Source organism: Mobula birostris, chromosome 22 (assembly GCF_030028105.1).
Source record: "Mobula birostris isolate sMobBir1 chromosome 22, sMobBir1.hap1, whole genome shotgun sequence".
Taxonomy (NCBI): Eukaryota; Metazoa; Chordata; class Chondrichthyes; order Myliobatiformes; family Myliobatidae; genus Mobula; species Mobula birostris.
In genome coordinates, this window is record NC_092391.1 from 632,849 (window position 1) to 652,871 (window position 20,023).

The 20,023-nt window shown below is 43.2% G+C and overlaps 1 protein-coding gene across 1 annotated transcript in view; it reads right to left on the reverse strand.

Annotated features, from left to right (window-relative positions):
• The window catches only part of LOC140186083 (protein Niban 2-like), a 330,169-nt gene that overhangs the window by 162,041 nt on the left and 148,105 nt on the right, over positions 1–20,023 (reverse strand). The window contains exon 3 of the mRNA XM_072239948.1: positions 600–728. Within this exon, the coding sequence (XP_072096049.1) occupies positions 600–728 (129 nt within the window). The remainder of the gene's footprint in view (positions 1–599; positions 729–20,023) is intronic.

Consider the following 20,023-nt stretch of genomic DNA (forward strand, 5'->3'; position numbering starts at 1 on the left):
CATTAATGCAAATATCTAATTAGCAACTCATTGCATAAAAGCATGCAGACATGGTCAAGAGGTTCAATTGTTGTTCAGACCAAACTTGAGAATAGGGAAGAAATGTGATCAAAGTGGACTTTGACCATGGAATGATTGTTGGTGCAGATGATATAGTCTGAGTATCTCAAACTTCCGATCTCCTGGGATTTTCACACACAACAGTCTCTAGAGTTTACAAAGAACGGTGTGTAAGACAAAAAAAAATCCAATTAACGGTAATTCTCTAGGTAAAAATGCCATATTAATGATAGAGGTCAGAGGACAATGGCCAGATTGGTCAGACTGACAGGATTGCAACAGTAACTCAAATAATTACAGTTGTGTGCAGAGGAGCATCTCTGAACACACAACATATTGAACCTTAAAGTAGATAGGCTACAGCAGCAGAAGTCCATGAACACTTATTGCAGGTACCTAATAAAATGGCTATTGAGGGCATGACATACATTAATATGAATGTGCTGCAGGTCCAGAGGTGGTAAAAATATTGAGAGCAGAAAAAAACTTATTTATTGTATTAATTGCAACACATCACACTTCCATAAAATAATACATACCATTTTGCCGTCATAGTACTCCACGCTGTAGTCATCACGTATAACAAAATGTCTATTCTTCCACTTTCTGTTTACTTCCAAATATTGGTAGAGATTGCCAGAAAAGATAATTTTATCCTTTAATGGAGTCTACGTGAAAAAGAATAAATGTATAGGTTTATTAAACTTGAGCATTAGCCACTTCCTTACTGAAAATAATTATCTGCAACATTCAATGGCCCTGAATAGAATTTCAATCATTGATCTGGATGAATTTGGCCACATTAGTTATGACATAGGTTCAGGAATGCACATTATACCAGCTTCTACTATTTTATTTCAGTTTCTGAGTTACATCTTGCATTCAAACCAGTTCTGCACTGAAAGTCATTTTCCTCCTTAAATCATCTTTCAGGATTCTTTCCTGTGAACCCATGAAAAAAGCCAGATAATTTTAGGCCAATAAGTCCAATGTCCACTTTGGCAGATAAAGCACCGGTGAGGCTTCACTTGGAGTACTGTACGCAGTTTTGGGCCCCGTATCTACGAAAGGATGTAGTGACATTGGAGAAGGATGTGGTGACATTGGAGAAGGGGCAAAGGATGCTTATGAAAATGATTCTGGTACTGAAAGGCTTGTTAAATTGAGAGCGTTTGATGGCTCTAGGGCTGTACTCACTGGAATTCAAAAGAACGAGAGGTGACCTTATTGAAACCTATTGAATGTTGAAAGGCCTGATAAAGTGGATGTGGAGAGGATGCATTTCCTATGGCAGAGGAGTCCAAGACCAGACAGTCAGCTTCAGAATAGAGGAACGTCTTTTTAGAACAGAGATGAGGAGGAATTTCTTTAGCCAGAGAGTGGTGAATCTGAAGAATTTGTTTTCACAGGCAGCTGTGGAGGCCAAGTCATTGGGTATATTTTAGGCAGAGTTTGATAAATTCTTGATTAGTCAGATCATGAAGGGATACAGGGAGAAGGAAGGAGATTGGGGCTGAGGGAAAAAATGGATCAGACATGAAATGGTGCAGCAGGCTCGATGGCCCAAATGGCCTAATCATGCTTCTTATACCTTATGGTCTTATAATCAGTGACTTTATTAAGGGGAGATCCCATATAATTAATTTGATTAATCATTTTTTCAAAGCAGTGAAACAAATCTGTCCATGAGAGTAATGCATTTGTAGTCCATGTAGATTTTAGAAAGGCTGACCAAGGTTCTGTATGGCACAGTGGTGCAAAAGGTGAGAGGTCACAGGATCTAGTTGGGCTGTTAAACTGGATTTATAATTGGCTTTGTAATAGAAAGGAGAAGGTAATGGTTTAAGGTAGTGGTTTGTTCAAATGGAAGCCTATGACAACTGGTATATCAAAGAGGCCAATCCTGGAAATCATGCCGTCTGTTATAGCATGTCAAAGTTAAGTAAGGGGAAGTGTTGGAGCTTCTGAAAAGCATTGGGATAGATAAATTCCACGATGGATTTCCAGCATCTGTAAAATCTCGTGCTCAGGATAGATAAAATGCTGGGGCTGGACAGGATACACCCCAGGTTGCCATGGGAAGTGAGGGAAGAGATTGCTAGGGCATTGATGACAATCTTTACATCCCCTCTGGCCAATGGAATAGTGCCAGATGATTGGAGTGTGGCAAATGTTGCTCTGTTGTTCACAGAAGATAATAGGGATAATCCTGGGAATTATAGACCAGTGAGTCTTATGTTAGTGGTGGACAAACAATTGGGAAGAATTCGTAGGGACAGGATGTACGAGCATTTGGGGAATCATAGTCTTATTAAGGATAGTCAGCATGGCTTTGTGAGGTGCAGGTCATGCCTCATGAGTGTAATTGAGTTTTTTGAGGAAGTGGCAAAACAAATTAATGAAGTTAAGAAGTGGGTGGGGTGTCTATGGATTTTAGTAAGCCATTTAACAAGATTCTCCATTAAGTCATGAAGCATGTGATCCAGAATTCAGAATTGGCTACCCCAGGGAAGGCAAGGATGGTGGTAGATGGAGCGGATTCTGCCTGTAGGTCAGTGATGCTCTCCAAGGATCTGTTCTGGGACCCCTGCTCTTTGTGATTTGTATAAATGCCTTGGATGAGGACAAGGGTGGGTTAGTAATTTTGCAAATGATATGAAAGCTGCCGGTGTAGAGGGTTGCCATAGGTTACAATGGGACATAGACAAAATGCAGAGCTGGACTGTTAAGTAGCAGATGGAGTTCAATCCGGAAAAGAGTTGAGTAATTCACTTTGGAAGATTAAACTTGAAGATAGAGTACAAGATTACTGGCAGGATTCTTTGCAGTATGGAGGAACAGAGCTCCAAACAGCAACTGGAAGCAGAGCACTTCAAAGAGCTTACTTGCAGGTCAGCGAAGCTAGTATAAAAGGAGAGTATCATGGGTGTCCGGACACTCTAGAGGTCCAATCAGTGTTGGGAGCAGAGCACTGCTAATTAAATACAAATACAGAGGGGCAAGTGGGGTAGCCATTATCAGGATGGCTATTGTTGGGAGTAGACCAATGGAGGGAGCAGGAGCGTCAGGCTTTGACGAGAAGAGGCAGAGCCCAAAGAAACAGGTTAAAAGATTTGGTCTTGGTTGCCCATTGTACAGTGCAGGCAGGATAGCAGATATGGCAGTAAAATGCTCCTCCAGTAGGATGTGGAAATTCATGGAACCTGATAACCTCCCTGAGGACTACACCTGCGGGAAGTGAAGCTAACTCCAGCTCGTGAAAGATCACATTAAGCAGCTGGAGTTGGATGAAATTAGGATCATTTGGGAGGCGGAACAGTTGGTAGATGTGACTTTTGAGCAGGTGGTTACACACCGAGTGCAAAATTCAGAGAATAGGTAGGTGAACACTGAGAGAGGTAAAGGCAGTAGGAAGTCAGTGCAGTGTCCCCCTGTGACCATTCCCCTCAGCAACAGGTATACTCCTTTGGATACTGCTGAAAGGGGTGCACTACCTGGGCAAGGTAGCAGCAGCCAGACCAATGGCACTGTGGTCGGATCTGAGGTCAGAAGGTAGAGTAAAGTCAGACGGAGCAATAATCATCCAGAACTTGATAGTTAGGGGACAGACAGGAGATTCTGTGGCAGCAAAAGAAGCGCCGGCATAGTGTGTTGGCTCCCGGGTGCTAGGGTCCATGAAATCTCTAAGCGGTCGGAAAAGATTCTTGAAGGGTAGGGTGAGCAGTCAGAGGTCGTGGTTCATGTTGGTACCAATGACTTAGGTGAGGTGGCGGGGGGGGGGGGGCAGGGTTAGAGGCCCTGTGCAGTAAGTTTAGGGAGTTAGGAAGGAGGCTGAAATGCAGGACCTCCAAGGTGGTAATCTCTGGATTACTCCCAGTGCCACGAGTTAGTGGAGGTCAGAACAAGAAGATAGCGCAGATGAATGAGTGGCTGAGGAGATGGTGCAGAGGGCAGGGTTTCAAGTCCTTGGATCATTGGAACTTTTTCTGGGGAAGGGGTGACCTGTACAAGTGGGACGGGTTGCATCTGAACTGGAGGGGAACCAATATCCTGAGAGGGAGGTTTGCTAATGCTGTGTGTGTGTTCGTCCATCGTCGACATCGATGAGGACCTCGACACCATTATGATGGTGTTGAGACTAACGCGTGACTTGGATTTAAGTGAGGGAGAGTTGTGCAGCGTCAGCCTCACTCTCTCTTCCCAATTCCCATCTGGATCCAGTGGCAAGACAGAGTCGAGATGGCTGGAGATGGGACTAGGCACAGTGGATGACCAGGACGTCTTCTGTGTCTTGTCCTGCTCTACATGTTCCACAACGCTTGCAGAGACCGCCTTCTTGACCGTTGGACCTTCCATTAGTCTCATCCGCTCAATCCGCCGGAGTCTGTCTTCACATGCTAATGCTATTGGGGAGGGTCTAAACTAGGTTTGCAGGGCGGAGAGAACTGAAGTAAAGAGGCAGGGGATGGGTCGGCTGTCGTACAAGCAGAGACAGCTTGCAGGAAGTTTATGAGGGAGGATAGGCAGATGATCAAACAAAGAAGCACTCAACCAAATGGTTTCAGATCTGTCTATTTTAATGCAAAGAACATTATAAGCAAGGCGGATGAACTTACAGCATGGATCTATAAGTGGAATTTATGATGTTGTGGCCATTACAGAGACTTGGATGACTCAAGGTCAGGAATGGCTGCTGAGTGTGCCAGGTTTTAGATGTTTCAAAAAGGACAGGGAGGTAGGCAAAAGAGGTGAGGGAGTGGCACTGCTAATCAAGAATAGTATCATGGCTGCAGAAAAGGAGGAAGTCATGGAGGTATTGTCTACTGAGTCACTGTGGGTGGAAGTCAGAAACAGGAAGGGGGCAATAACTCTACTGGATGTTTTGTACAGAGCCTCCAATAGTAACAGAGACATCGAGGAGCAGATAGAGAGACAGATTCTGGAACAGTGTAATAATTATAGGGTTGTTGTGATGGGTGATTTTAACCTTCCTAATATTGTCTGGCCACTAGGACATAAAAAACCTACAGCACAATACAGGCCCTTCGGCCCACAAAGTTGTGCCGAACATGTCTCGACCTTAGAAATTACTAGGGTTACCCATAGCCCTCTATTTTTCTAAGCTCCATGTACCTATCCAAAAGTCTCTAAGAAGACCCTATCGTATCCACCTCCACCACCGTTGCAGGCAGCCCACTCCACGCACTCACCGCTCTGCGTAAAAACTTAATCCTTACATCTCTTCTGTACCTACTCCCAAGCACCTTAAACCTGTGTCCTCTTGTAGCAGCCATTTCAGCCCTGGGGAAAAAGCCTCTGACTATCCACATGATCAATGCCTCTCATCATCTTATACACCTCTATCAGGTCACCTCTCAGCTTCCGTCGCCACGCTACCTCCTCCAGCTCCATGCACATGTTTCCACTCTCACTCCTGATTGGTCCTATTTTCACATGGCTCATCCTCTTTCTCGTCACATACTTGTAGAATATCTTGGGGTTTTCCTTAATCCTGCTCGCCAAGGCCTTCTCATGGCCCCTCTAGCTCTTCTAATTTCGTTCTTGAGCTCCTTTCTGGCACCCTTGTAATTTTCTTGAGCTCTAACAGTACCTAGTTTCTTGAACCTTTCATTAAGGTACTTAATGAATATTTTGCTTCAGTATTCACCCATGAAAAGGACCTTGGCAATTGTGGGGAGGACTTACAGCGGACTAAAATGTTTGAGTGTATAGACATTAAGAAAGAGGATGTGCTGGAGCTTTTTAAAGGATATAAGTTCGATAAGTCGCCCGGACCAGACAAGATATACCCTAGATCAGGGGTCCCCAACCTTTTTCACACTGCGGACCGGTTTCATATTAACAATATTCTTGCGGACCGGCCGGGGGCAGGGTGGTAGGATTACCAATGAACAAGAGTAGCAGTCAAATACATTGGGTTTACCCCAAGAAAGACTACAATGACCACGAAGCCTTGCGCGGGCACCAGTGCGCACGTGTATGTGCCGATTTTTTTCTACAAATCGGGTTTGGCGATTCTGTCGGGGGGGCGGGGTGTTAATCACAAACGCAATATAGGTGTTAAGTGGCTAATACACTCAATTTCATTTCTAAAAGGGTTTATCTAACGAATTTAATATTAAACCCACAGCGCATATTTTCCTCGCATGACTATAGCGATAAGTCAATTATCAGGGGAGCTTGAAGTAAGTGTTGAAGGAACTTCCAGTAGAAGTGGTTGAGGCAGGTTCGATATTATCATTTAAAGAAAAATTGGATAGGTATATGGACAGGAAAGGAATGAGGGTTATGGGCTGAGTGCAGGTCGGTGGGACTAGGTGAGAGTAGCGTTCGGCACGGACTAGAAGGGCAGAGATGGCCTGTTTCCCTGCTGTAATTGTTATATGGTTATATAAGTCACTTATAAGTCAATAGCATCATAACATTTTAAGTAATGTTTGGATATTAAACACACAGCACATATTTTCCCCGTATGAACATATAAAATCATTGCAACACACCAATATCGCTGAATCAGTGGGAGCCCTGGGCTTGTTTCCCTGCAACAAGATGGTGCCATCGAGGGGAGATGGGAGACAGCAATACTCGAAGGGGTTCCTTATGTCCATTCTATTCTGCAATTTAGTTTTCGCTGCATTCATTGCAGAGATATGTTGGAAATGGAAGCAACGTTTTCAGTGCTTTCGTGGCTATCTCAGGATATTTAGCCTTGACTTTGATCCAGAATGCCGGCAGAGATGTTATGTCAAATATGCTTTTCAGCCCGCCATTATTTGCAAGCTCGAGGAGTTAACCTCCTTCCCGCGCTGACATGGATGACGCGCGGGTCATGACTTCGCGTGCATTCAAGCTCAACAGTGGGTGACAGGGAATGAGGAAAGGTGCAGCTGACTCCTATCGCCAAATCATATCGTTTCCTCGCGGCCCAGTTGCGCATGCTTTGCGGTCCGGTGATTGGGGACCGCTGCCCTAGATACACTGTGGGAAGCAAGGCAGGAGATTGCTCTTGCTCTTCACATACTTGTAGAATGCGTCTGGTGATAACCTTTGCATCATCAGTAGGGATGAGAGAAGTACTCGACGATTGGAAGGTTGCAAACATTGTTCCCTTGCTCAGAAAGGGAGTGGGAAAAGGCCGAGTTCACTCAACCTGTTTTCATAGGCATGCTCCCTAATCCAGGCAACATCCTTGTAAATCTCCTCTGCACCCTTTCTATGGTTTCCACATCCTTCCTGTAGTGAGGTGACCAGAACTGAGCACAGTACTCCAAGTGGGGTCTAACCAGGGTCCTATATAGCTGCAACATTATCTTTCGGCTCCTAAAGCAATTCCATGATTGATGAAGGCCAATACACTGTATGTCTTCTTAACCACAGAGTCAACCTGCCCAGATAAGTGTGAGTGACTCATTTCAGTAGGTCCAATTTGAAGACAGAATATAATATTAATGGTGAGACTCTTGGCAGTGTGGAAGATCAGCAAGATCTTGGGGTTGGTGTCTATGGGACACTATAAGTTGCTGCACAGGTTGACAATGTTGTTAAGAAGGCATATGGTGTGATGCCATTCACCAACCTTGGGACTGAGTTCAAGAGTCGTGAGGTAATGTTAAAGCTATAAGAGACCTGAGTTAGATACCACTTAGAGTACTGTGCTCAGTTCTGGTCACCTTGTAACTGGGAAGATATAAATACTATAGACAGAGTGCAGAGGAGATTTACAAGGATGCTGCCTGGATTAGAGAACATGCCTTATAAGAATAGGTTGAGTGAACTTGGCCCTTTCTCCCTGGAGTGACAGAGGATGAAAGGTGACCTGATAGAGGCACTGATTGTGTGGATAGCCAGAGGCTTTTTGCCCAGGGCTAACATGGCTAACATGAGGGGCATAGTAAGGTGCTTGGAAGTAGGTACAAGGGGGATGTCAGAGGTAAGTTTTTCACACAGAGAAATGCACTGCCAGCAAAGGTGGTAGAGGCAGATACAAAAGGGTATTTTAAGAGCCTCTTAGATAGGTACATGGAGCTTTGAAAAATAGAGGGCTTTGTGGTAGAGAAATTCTAGGGAGTTTCTAGAGTAGGTTACATGGTCGGCACAACATTTTGGGCCAAAGGGCCCGTAATGTGCTGTAGATTTCTTTGTTTCCATTTTTCTATGTAACAGAGGTACTTTGGGATCTGTTCATACATCCCACAAAATTGCCGTGCAATTTGATAGTGTGGGTCAGAAGGCATACAGTGTATTGGTCTTCAAAAGTCAGGGGACTGAGTTTAAGAACCGTGAGGTAATGTTGCAGCTCTGTACACTATGCTTAAGAGTGCTCAGTTAGGTTCTGGTTGCAACATTATAGGAAAGATGTGGAAGCTTTAGAGTGAGTGCAGAGGAGATTTACCAAGATGCTGCCAAGGTTAGAGAATATAAATTAGGAAAGGTGGAACAACTAGGGGCTTTTCCCTTTGGAGCAAAGGAAGACGAGGGACAACTTGATAATGATGTACAAAATTATGAGAGGATTAGACAGAGTGGACAGCCAGCACCTTTTACCATGGGTTGCAATGGCTAATTCAGAGGACATCTCTTTAACATTAGAGGAGGGAAATGTAGGGGAAATACCAGAGGAAATTTGTTTTTAAACACAGAAAGTGATATGTGCCTGGAACACACTACTGGGTGTGGTGGTAGGAGCTGACACAAGAAAAGACTCTTAGGAATATGGATGTAAGAAAAATAGAGGGTCATAGGCTGTGTGGAAGGGAAGGGCAGGGCAAGATTGATTATGGAGTTGGTTTATATAGGTTAGCATAATATCGTGAGTCAAAGGGCCCATACTGTTCTATGTTCCATCCCCTCCCTCCTCTCTCTCCCTGAAGCACTAGTCATAGGAGCCCAAGTAAATAAGTATGAAATTACTGTTTTCAAAACTCTTTTCCATTATTAATGTGGATCACTAATTTCATTTGGAATGAATTTGTTTCACTAATGTGACATAAATAATTCACTGTCTTAAGTAAAATATTTTGAAAAGGAATCAAACTTGTGTACAGTTCGTCCTTGAACCTGGAATTAAGTGAGTTTGCTTTGTGACACTGTCAGAAGAGACCATGGATGATGTCAGTGACTTCTAATTGTCCGATTTAATTGAATAGCTTGGAAAAATATTAATTTCATTTAGGCCAATATTCATTATTGGCCTAAAACCAGACTTAAACAGCATCAAAGGTTACGGGGAGAAGGCTGGGGAGTGGGGCTGAGAAAGGAAATAAAAGGAGCAGCCATGAATGAATGGCGGAGCAGACCCGATGGGTCAAGTGGCCTAATTCTGCTTCAATGTCTTATGGTCTAAACATAGGTTCTTGCTTCATCAAAACAAGCAAACGATTCAAATAGGAATATATTTAGAAGCAAAACAACTTTTGTTCAGTTTCTATTTCAATATTTTCATAACATTTTGGAAAGACTGGAAGAGATTTAGATCCCAATGTGCCTAATTTGACCTGAAGTTTAATATTCTAGCAAGTTATAAGAAAACCAAGGATACTGCAGATGTACAATTGGTGACAAAAATATATTTATTTGCTGAAGTTTAACCATGTCTTTTCCTCTCATGCTTTTGACTGCCTGCAATGCTACAACGTTTACAAAGCAGTTTGTACTGAGGTTCTTTATGTCTAGAAATTTGGAAAAGCTAATGGTAAATGACCTGCAATAGAAATCTTACTGTGTATCTTAAAGATTTGTTTATCTCTATTTGTTTATAAATGGTACACTGGTTTCCACAACAGAGGTTAAGTTTATATACTTACTTCAAAAAGGTAACCCTATTCCATTAAACTGCCTTCTCACATGATACCCCATTAGAAGTGCAAGATTATTGTAGCTATTGAAATTGTATTTGAATAAAAGACCATGAAACATAGCAGAATTAAGCAATTCGTCCCATTGAGTGTGCTCCGCCATTCCATCATGTCTGCTTTATTGTCTCTCTCAATCTCATTCTCCTGCCTTCTCCCCGTAACCTTTGACACCCATATTAATTAAGAACCTATCAACTTCCACTTTAAATATACCTAATGACTTGGCCTCCACCACTGTTGGTGGGAATGAATTCTACAGGTTCACCACCTTCTGGATAAAATTCCTCATCTCTGTTCTAAAAGGACTTCCTTATATTCAAAAGATGTGCCCTCTGGTCCCAATTCCTCCAGTACGGGAATCCTCTCCATATACTCTCCATCTAGGCCTTTCAACATTTGATGGGTTTCAATGAGATTCCCCCCTTGTTCTTGGAACCTCTACCGAGTACAGGCCCAGCGCATTCAAATATTGCTCAAACATTAACCATTTCATTCCCGAGATCATTTTCATGAACTTCCTCTGGACTCTCTCTAATGGCAGCATATCCTTGTCTACAGTTGTGTACAGTTCTGGTCACCGAATTATAGGAAAGATGTCAATAAAATTGAGAGAGTACAAAGGAGGTATACTAAAATGTTGCCTTGGTTTCATTTCCTAAGTTACAGAGAAAGGTTGAACAAGTTAATCCTTTATTCTTTGGAGCATAGAAGGTTAAGGGGGGACTTGATAGAGGTATTCAAAATTATGAGAGGGATAGATAGAGTTGATGTGGATAGGCTTTTTCCATTGAGAGTAGGGGACATTCAAACAAGAGGACATGAGTTGAGAGTTAGAGGGCAAAAGTTTAAGGGTAACATGAGGGGGAACTTCTTTACTCAGAGAATGGTAGCTGTGTGGAACGAACTTCCAGCAGAAGTGGTTAAGGCAGGTTTGATGTTGTCGTTTAAAGTTAAATTGGATAGATATATGGACAGGAAAGGAATGGAGGGTTATGGGCTGAGTGCAGGTCGGTGGGACTAGGTGAGAGTAAGAGTTCGGCATGGGCTAGAAGGGTCTAGATGGCCTGTTTCTGTGCTGTAATTGTTATATGGTTATCCTTTCTTAGATAAGGGGCCCAAAATGCTCACTATATCCCAAGTGTGATCTGACCAATGCCTCATAAAGCTTTAGCATTACATCCTTGCTTTTATATTCCAATACTCTCAAAATATTTACTAATACTGTATTGCATTTGACTTCCTTACTACCGACTCAACTTGCAAGTTAACTTTTAAGGAATCCTGCATGAGGATTTCCAAGTCCCTTTGCACCCTTGACCAGTATTCTCGAGTCCTCATTAGGCACAGGCAAGATCCTGGAGGACTGGCAAGTGACTAATGTTGTGCCTCTATTTAAGAAGGGAACAAAGGAAAATCCTGGGAACTATAGACCAATGCGTATCATGTCAGTTGTGGGAAAATTGCTGGAGAAAATTCTTTGGGATAGGATATATGAGCATTTGGAAACCCATGGGCTAATTAAGGAAAGACAGCAAGTCTTTGTGCATGGCAGCTCATGCCTTACCAACTTGATTCGAGTTTTTGACAAGATAACAAGAGAGACTGAGGAGGGTAGGGCAGTGGATATTGTCTTCATGGATTTTAGTAAGGCATTTGACAAAGACCCTCATGGAAGGCTAATGCAGAAGATCAAGATGCACAGATTCAGTGGTGAATTGGCTGTTTGGATTCGGAACTGGCATGCACATAGAAGACAGAGGGTAGTGGTTGAAGGGACTTATTTGAGCTGGAGATCTGTAATTAGTGGTGTTCTGCAGAGATCTTTGTTGGGACCTCTACTGCTGGTGATGTACATAAATGACCTGGATAGAAACCTAGAAAACCTACAGCACAATAAAGGCCCTTTAGCCCACAAAGCTGTGCTGAACATGTCCTTACCTTAGAACTACCTAGGCTTACCCATAGCCCTCTAATTTTACTCAGCTACATGTATCCATCCAGGAGACTCTTAAAAGACCCTTTCGCTTCCACCTTCACCACCGACGCCAGCAGCCCATTCCAAGCACTCACCACTCTCTGTGTAAAAACCTTACCCCTGACATCTCCTCTGTATCTCCTTCCAAGCACCTTAAAACTATGCCCTCTCATGCTAGCCATCTCAGCCCTGGGAAAAAGCCTCTGACTATCCACATGATCAATGCCTCTCATTATCTTGTACACCTCTATCAGGTCACCTCTCATCCTCTGTCACTCCAAGGAGAAAAGGCCGAGTTCACTCAACCTATTCTCATAAGGCATGCTCCCTAATCCAGGTAACATCCTTGTAAATCTCCTCTGCACCCTTTCTATGGTCTCCACGTCCTTCCTGTAGTGAGGCAACCAGAATTGAGCACAGTACTCCAAGTGGGGTCTGACCAGGGTCCTACATAGCTGCAGCATTACCTCTTGGCTCTTAAACTCAATCCTATGATTGATGAAGGCCAATGCACCGTATGCCCCCTTAACCACAGAATCAACCTGCATAGCAGCTTTGAGTGTCCTATGCACTCAGACCCCAAGATCCCTCTGATGCTCCACACTGCCAAGAGTCTTGTCATTAATGCTATATTCTGCCTTCATACTTGACCTACCAAAATAAACCACTTCACACTTACCTGGGTTGAACTCCATCTGCCACTTCGCAGCCCAGTTTTGCAGCCTATCAATGTCCCGCTGTAGCCTCTGACAGCCCTCCACATTATCCACAACACCCTCAATCTTCGTGCCATCAGCAAATTTACTAACCCATCCCTCCACTTCCTCATCCATCTCATTTATAAAAATCACAAAGAGTAGGGGTCCCAGAACAGATCCCTGAGGCAAACCACTAGTCACCAGCCTCCATGCAAAATATGACCCGTCTACAACCACTCTTTGCCTTCTGTGGGCAAGCCAGTACTGGATCCACAAAGCAAGGGCTCCTTGGATCCCATGCCTCCTTACTTTCTCAATACGCCTTCAATGGGGTACCTTATCAAATGCCTTGATAAAATCCATATACACTACATCTACAACTCTACCTTCATCAATGTGTTTAGTTGCATCCTCAAAAAATTCAATCAGGCTCATAAGGCACGACCTGCCTTTGACAAAGCCATGCTGACTATTCCTAATCATATTATGCCTCTCCAAATGTTCAAAAATCCTGCCTCTCAGGATCTTCTCCATCAACGTACCAACCACTGAAGTAAGACTCACTAGTCTTTAATTTCCTGGGTTATCTCTACTCCCTTTCTTGAATAAGGAAACAACATCCGCAACCCTCCAATCCTCCGGAACCTCTCCAGTCCCTGTTGATGATGCAAAGATCATCGTCAGAGGCTCAGCAATCTCCTCCCTCGCTTCCCACAGTAGCCTGGAATACATCCCGTCCAGTCCTGGTGACTTATCCAACTTGATGCTTTCCAAAAGCTCCAGCACATCCTCTTCCTTAATGTCGACATGCTCAAGTTTTTCAGTCCACTGCAAGTCATCCCTACAATCGCCAAGATCCTTTTCCGCTTTGAATACTGAAGTACGTCTGCCATTTCCTCCGGTTCCATACACACTTTTCCACTGTCACACTTGATTGGTCCTATTCTCTCACGTCTTATCCACTTGCTCTTCACATACTTGTAGAATGCCTCGGGATTTTTCTTAATCCTGTCCGCCAAGACCTTCTCTCCTAATTTTCTTAAATTCCTTCCTGCTAGCCTTATAATCTTCTAGATCTCTATCATTACCAAGCTTTTTGAATCTTTCTGTTACCCTTGGGTTCTTTTTAACCTCCTTCAGTATTGCACATTGTGCTCTTGGTGTGAACTTTGCATGATGCCCTCTCATAGGGAGAGTGGCAACATATTGAATTTCCTCCATTTGTACCTTTTCTTCTTGACTAGATTTACAACAGCTTTTGTACACCACGGTTCCTGTACTCTACCATCCTTTCCCTGTCTCACTGGAACATATCTACGCAGAACCCCTCGCAAATATCCCCTGAACATTTGCCACATTTCTTCCATGTTTCCTTAAGAACACCTGTTTCCAATTTATGCTTCCAATTTCCTGCCTGATAGCCTCACATTTCCCCTTACTCCAATTAAACGTTTCCCTAACTTGTCTGTTGCTATCCCTCTCCAATGCTATGGTAAAGGAGATAGGATTGTGATCACTATCTCCAAAATGCTCTTCCACTGAGAGTCCTGACACTAGACCAGGTTCATTTCCCAATACCAGATCAAGTGCAGCCTCTCCTCTTGTAGATTTATCTACATATTGTAGATAATGTAGAGAATGGGCTAGTAAGTTTGCAGATGATACCAAGATGGGCGGAGTTGTGGATAGTGTAGAAAACTGGCAAAGAATACAGCACGATACAGATAGGTTGCAGATATGGGCAGAGAAATGGCAGCTGCAGTTTAACCCAGATAAATGTGAAATGTTGCATCTCAGTAGGGCAAATGCAAAAAGAAAGTACACTGTTGAGGGCAAAATCTTTAACACTATTGCTGAGCAGAGAATTCTTGGGATCCAAGTTCATAGTTCCTTGAAAGTGGCTACACAGGTCGATAAGGCAGCTTAAGGAATGCTTGTTTTATTAGTCAAGGCATCGAGTTCAAAAGTCAGAAGGTTATGTTGCAACTTTATAAAACACTGGTTAGGTCATGTCTGGAGTACCACACCACACTATAGCAAGGATGTTGAGGTTTTGGATAGAGTGCAGAAGAGGTTTACCAAGATGCTGCATGATTAAAAGGGCATGTGCTATCAAGAGAGGCTGGAGAAACTTGGGTTGTTTTTTTCTGGAGCACCAGAGGTGGAAGGAAAATCTGATAGATGTTTATAAGATAATTAGAGGCATAGGTAGAATAGACATGGATTATCTCTTTCCCAGGGATAAAATATCTAATACTGGAGGGCATGCATTGAAGATGAGAGGAGGAATGCGCAAGGGGGATGTGGGGGCAAGTTTTTTTACTCAGGCTACGTCCACACTAGACTGGATAATTTTGAAAACGCTGGTTTCGTGTAAAAACGACAGGTGTCCACACTAGGCGTTTTTGAAAATACCTCTGTCCACATTAAAACGGATATTTGGGCAAATCTCCTCCTACTGGGCATGCGCAGGACACACAGAAAACAAGCGAAGAGGAAACAGTATACTTGGTGCGCATTTGTCCAGTTACAGACTAGAAAAACTTAAAAGGAAATTGCCAAACGAAAGACTTGGTGCGTGTTTGTCCAGAAACATTTCCTGCAGCCATAGTCTCTTCTCCGATGAAAGGGACGACAGCTACAACTAAATGCAATAAGGCTTACTTTTGCCATGTTTTTGGGTATTATTTTGCTGTATTTAACATGTGCAATAAAACGAGTTACTGGGCAAAAGTGACAATTGCATCTACTGAATGTTTGCATAAGCAATACATTAATAAAGCACCTTGTTAAATGTATAAAACATGTCTGCTGTGTATATGCTGCCTGGCCTGCAGTGTTCAGCAATTTTTATGTGTGTATTCTCTTACTATCTCTTCTTTCAGTTAGTCCTGACGAAGAGCCTCGGCCCAAAACGTTGACTGTACCTCTTCCTATAGATGCTGCCTGGCCCGCTGCGTTCACCAGCAATTTTTATGTGTGTTGCATCAGTGTTATCTTGTATTTCCATACAATGTTACATTAGGCTGTTACACATCTATTGTCAGATATTGTTGTGGTGTTGAAGGTTGTATTCAAGAAAACAATGAAACGCCATGCTGCTGCCACCATTTGTTCCGGCACATCATGACAGTGGTTTTAAAAATAGCCCGTTACTCTGTACATACTATGCCGGATACTAGGCATTTTCAGATTTATTTACTCTGGAGAGCGTTTCTGAAAAGCTCCGTTTTCAGGGGAGGAAAATGCCGTTTCAATGTAGGTGTAGGGTCAAAATGAAGAGCAAAAGCTTCAGTTACGGAGTTATCTGGTGTAGTGTGGATGTAACCTCAGAGTTGTGGATGCCTGGAATGCACTGTCTGGTATAGCAGTATGGGGAAATATATTAGAGGTTTTTTAAGAGGCATCTGGAGAGGCACATGGATGTAAGAAAGATGGAGGGATATAGCCAATGTGTAGGTAGATGGGATTAGTGTTTGGATACTTTTGATTTGCTTTTTTCAATGGTTCAGCACAACAATGTGGGCCAAATGGCCTGTTCCAGTGTTGTACTGTTCTATGTACCAACCTTAGCGACAGGTGAAGGACTGGAGGATTGCTAATGTTGTTCAGCTGTCTAAGAAAAGCTCCAAGAATAAACAGGATATTATAGGCCAGTGAGCCTGCCCTCAGTAGAGGGAAAATTATTGGAAGGTATACTAAGGGATACCTGCGTATCATTGCTTTTACCAAAATGCATTATCACACATTTCCCAACACTGTATTCCATCTGCTAAATTTTTGCCCATTCTTCCAATTTTTCTCAGCCTTGCTGCAATCACACTGCTTCCACAGCACTACCTACCCCCTCCACCATCTTCATATCATCCACAAACTGCCACAAGGCCATCAATTCCATTATCTAAATCACTGTCAAACAATGTGAAAAGTAGCAGTCCTAATACTGACCCCTGAGGAATACCACTAGTCACTGACAGCCAACCAGAAAAGGCCCCCTTTATTCCCACTCGTTGTCTCCTGCCTGTCAGCCATTTCTCTATCCATGCCAGTAGCTTTCCTGTAACGCCATCAGATCTTATCTTGTTAAGCAGCTCCATGTAAGGTGCCTTATCAAATGCCTTCTGAAAACCCAAGTAAAAGTCATTCACTGCCTCTCCTTTGTCCACCCTGCTGGTTACTTCCTCGAAGAGCTCTGATTTGTTAGGTAAGATTTCCTTTCACAGAAACATGTTGACTTTGAGCTGTTATATCATTAGTCTCCAAGTACCCTGAAACCTCATCCTTATTAATAGAAACCAACACATTCCCAATCACTAAGGTTAGGCTAACTGGCCTATAATACCATAAGACATAGTTTCCTTTCTTTTACCTCCTCCCATCTTAAAGAGTGGAGTGACATTTACAATCTAGCGGTATCTGGGACCATGATTCTTGAAAGATCGTGACCAATGTATCCGTTATTTCTTCAGTGACCTCTCTTAGGAATCTGGGATGTAGTCCATCTGATCCAGGTTACTTATCCACCTTAAGACCTTTGACTTTGCCTAGCTCTATTTCCTTTGTAATAACAATGGCACTCACTCCTGCTCCCTGACACTCACAGACTTCTGGCACACTGCTACTGTCTTCCACAGTAAAGACAGATGCAAAGTACCCATTAAGTTTATCTGCTGTTTCTTTGCCCCCTATTACTACCTCACCAGCATAATTTTCAAGTGGTCCAATATCAACTCTCACCTCCCTTTTATTCTTTATATAACTGAAAAAGAACCTTTGGTATCCTGCTTTATATTATTGGCTAGTCTGCCCTCATATTTCATCTTTTCCATTCTTATAGCTCTTATAGTTGCCTTTTGTTGGATTTTAAAAGCTTCCCAATCATCCAGCTTCCCACTCACTTTTGTTACCTTACATGCCCTTTCCTTGGCTTTTATGCAGTCCTTAACTTCCCTTGCTAGCCACAGTTGCCTACCTGTCATTTGAGAAATACTTCTTCTGTGGGACACATCTATCCTGCGCCTTGTGAACTATTACCAGAAATGTCAAGCATCTCTGCTCTCCCGTTATCCTTGCAAGTATCCTCCTCCAATCCACTTGGGCAAGCTCCTCTCTCATGCCTCTGTAATTCCCTTTATTCCATTGCGATACTGATACGTGTTACTTATGCTTCTCCCTCTCAAATTGCAGTATGAATTCAATCATATTATGATCACTGCTTCCTAAGGGTTCCTTTCTATTAAGCTCCCCAATAAAATCTGGGTTATTACACAACACCTAATCTAAGATGGCCTTTGCCTGAGTAGGGTCAAGCATAAGCTGCTCTGAAAAGCAAACTCAGAAGCATTCAACAAATTCCCTCACTTGCGATCCAATACCAACCCGATTTCCTAATCTCTTTGCATGTTGAAGTCTCCCATTACAATTATATTACCCTTATTACATGCCTCTTCTAGCTCCCTGAGCAATCTCAACGCCACATAGTATCTGCTACAGGCATATCAGAATCAGTCATGTTTATTATCACTGGCATGTGATGTGAAATTTGTTAACCTAGCAGCAACGGTTCAATGTAGTACATAACGTGGAAGAAAAAAATAATAAATAATCAATTACAGTATACATACATTGAATAGATTAAAAATCATGCAAAAAACATAAATGCTATACATTAAAAAAGCGAGGTAGTGTTCAAGGGTTCAATGTCCATTTAGGAATCGGATGGCAGAGGGGAAGAAGTTGTTCCTGAATCACTGAGTGTGTGCCTTCAGGCTTCTGTACCTCCTACCTCATGGTAACAATGAGAAAAGGGCATGCACTGGGTGCTAGAGGTCCTTAATAATGGATGCTGCCTTTCTGAGAACCGCTCCTTGAAGATGTCCTGGGTACTTTGTAGGCTAGTACCCAAGATGGACCCGACCAAATTTACAACCCTCTGCAGCTTCTTTAGGTTCAGTGCAGTAGCACCCCTCAACCCCCCCTGCCGCCATACCAGACAGTGATGCAGCCTGTCAGAATGCTTTAAACGGTACATCTACAGAAGTTTTTGAGTGTATTTGTTAACATACCAGATCTCTTCAAACTCCTAATGAAGGCTGTCTTGCCTTCTTTATAACTGCATCAATATGTTGGGACCAGGTTACATCCTCAGAGATGCTGACACCCAGGAACTTGAAACTGCTCACTCTCTCCACTCCTGGTCCCTCTATAAGGATTGGTATGTGTCCCTTTGTCTTACCCTTCTGGAAGTCCACAATCAGCTCTTTTGTCTTACTGCCATTGAGCAAAGGTTGTTGCTGAAACACCACTCCACTAGTTGGCATATCTCACTCCTGTACACCCTCTCATCACCACCTGATATTCTACCAACAGTGGTTGTATCATCAGCAAAGATATAGATGGTATTTGAGCTATGCCTAGCCACACAGTCATGGGTGTAAAGGGAGTAGAGCAGTGGGCTAAGCATACACCCCTGAGGTGCACCAGTGTTGATCGTCAGCAAGGAGGAGATATTATCTCCAATCCACACTTCCTGTGATCTTCCGGTTAGGAAGTCGAGGATCCAACTACAGAGGGAGGTAGAGCGCCAGGTTCTGCAACTTCTCAATCAGGACTGTGGGAATGATGGTATTAAATGCTGAGCTACAGTTGATGAACAGCATCCTGATGTAGGTGTTTGTGTTGTCCAGGTGGTCTAAAGCTGTGTGAAGAGCCATTGAGATTGCATCTGCCATTGACCTATTGTGACGATGGGCAAATTGCAATGGGTTCAGGTCCTTGCTGAGGCAGGAGTTCAGTCTAGTCATGACCAACCTCTCAAAGCATTTCATCACTGTAGATGTGAGTGCTACTGGGCGACAGTCATTAAGACAGCTTACATTATTCTTCTTAGGCACTGGTATAATTGTTGCCTTTGTGAAGCAAGTGGGAATTTCCACTCGTAGCAGTGAGAGGTTGAAAATGTCCTTGAATACTTCCACCAGTTGGTTGGCACAGGTTTTCAGAGCCTTACCAGGTACTCCACTGGGACCTTCTGCATTGTGAGGGTTCACTCTCTTTAAAGACAGCCTAACATGGGTCTCTGAGACAGAGATCACAGGGTCATGAGGTGCAGCAGGGATCTTCACAGCTGTAATTGTATTTTCCCTTTCAAAGTGGGGATAGAAGATGTTGAGTTAATCTGGTAGTGAAGCATTGCTGCCATTCATGCTATTAGGTTTCGTTTTGTAGGAGGTAATGTCTTGCAAACCCTGCCAGAGTTGTCGTGCATCCAATGTTGCCTCCAACCTTGTTCGAAATTATCTCTTCGCCCTTGAAATAGCCTTCAGCAAATCATACCTGGTTTTCTGGTAAAGGCCTGGGTCACCAGATTTGACTGCCACAGATCTAGCCTTCAGCAGACAATGTACCTCCTGGTT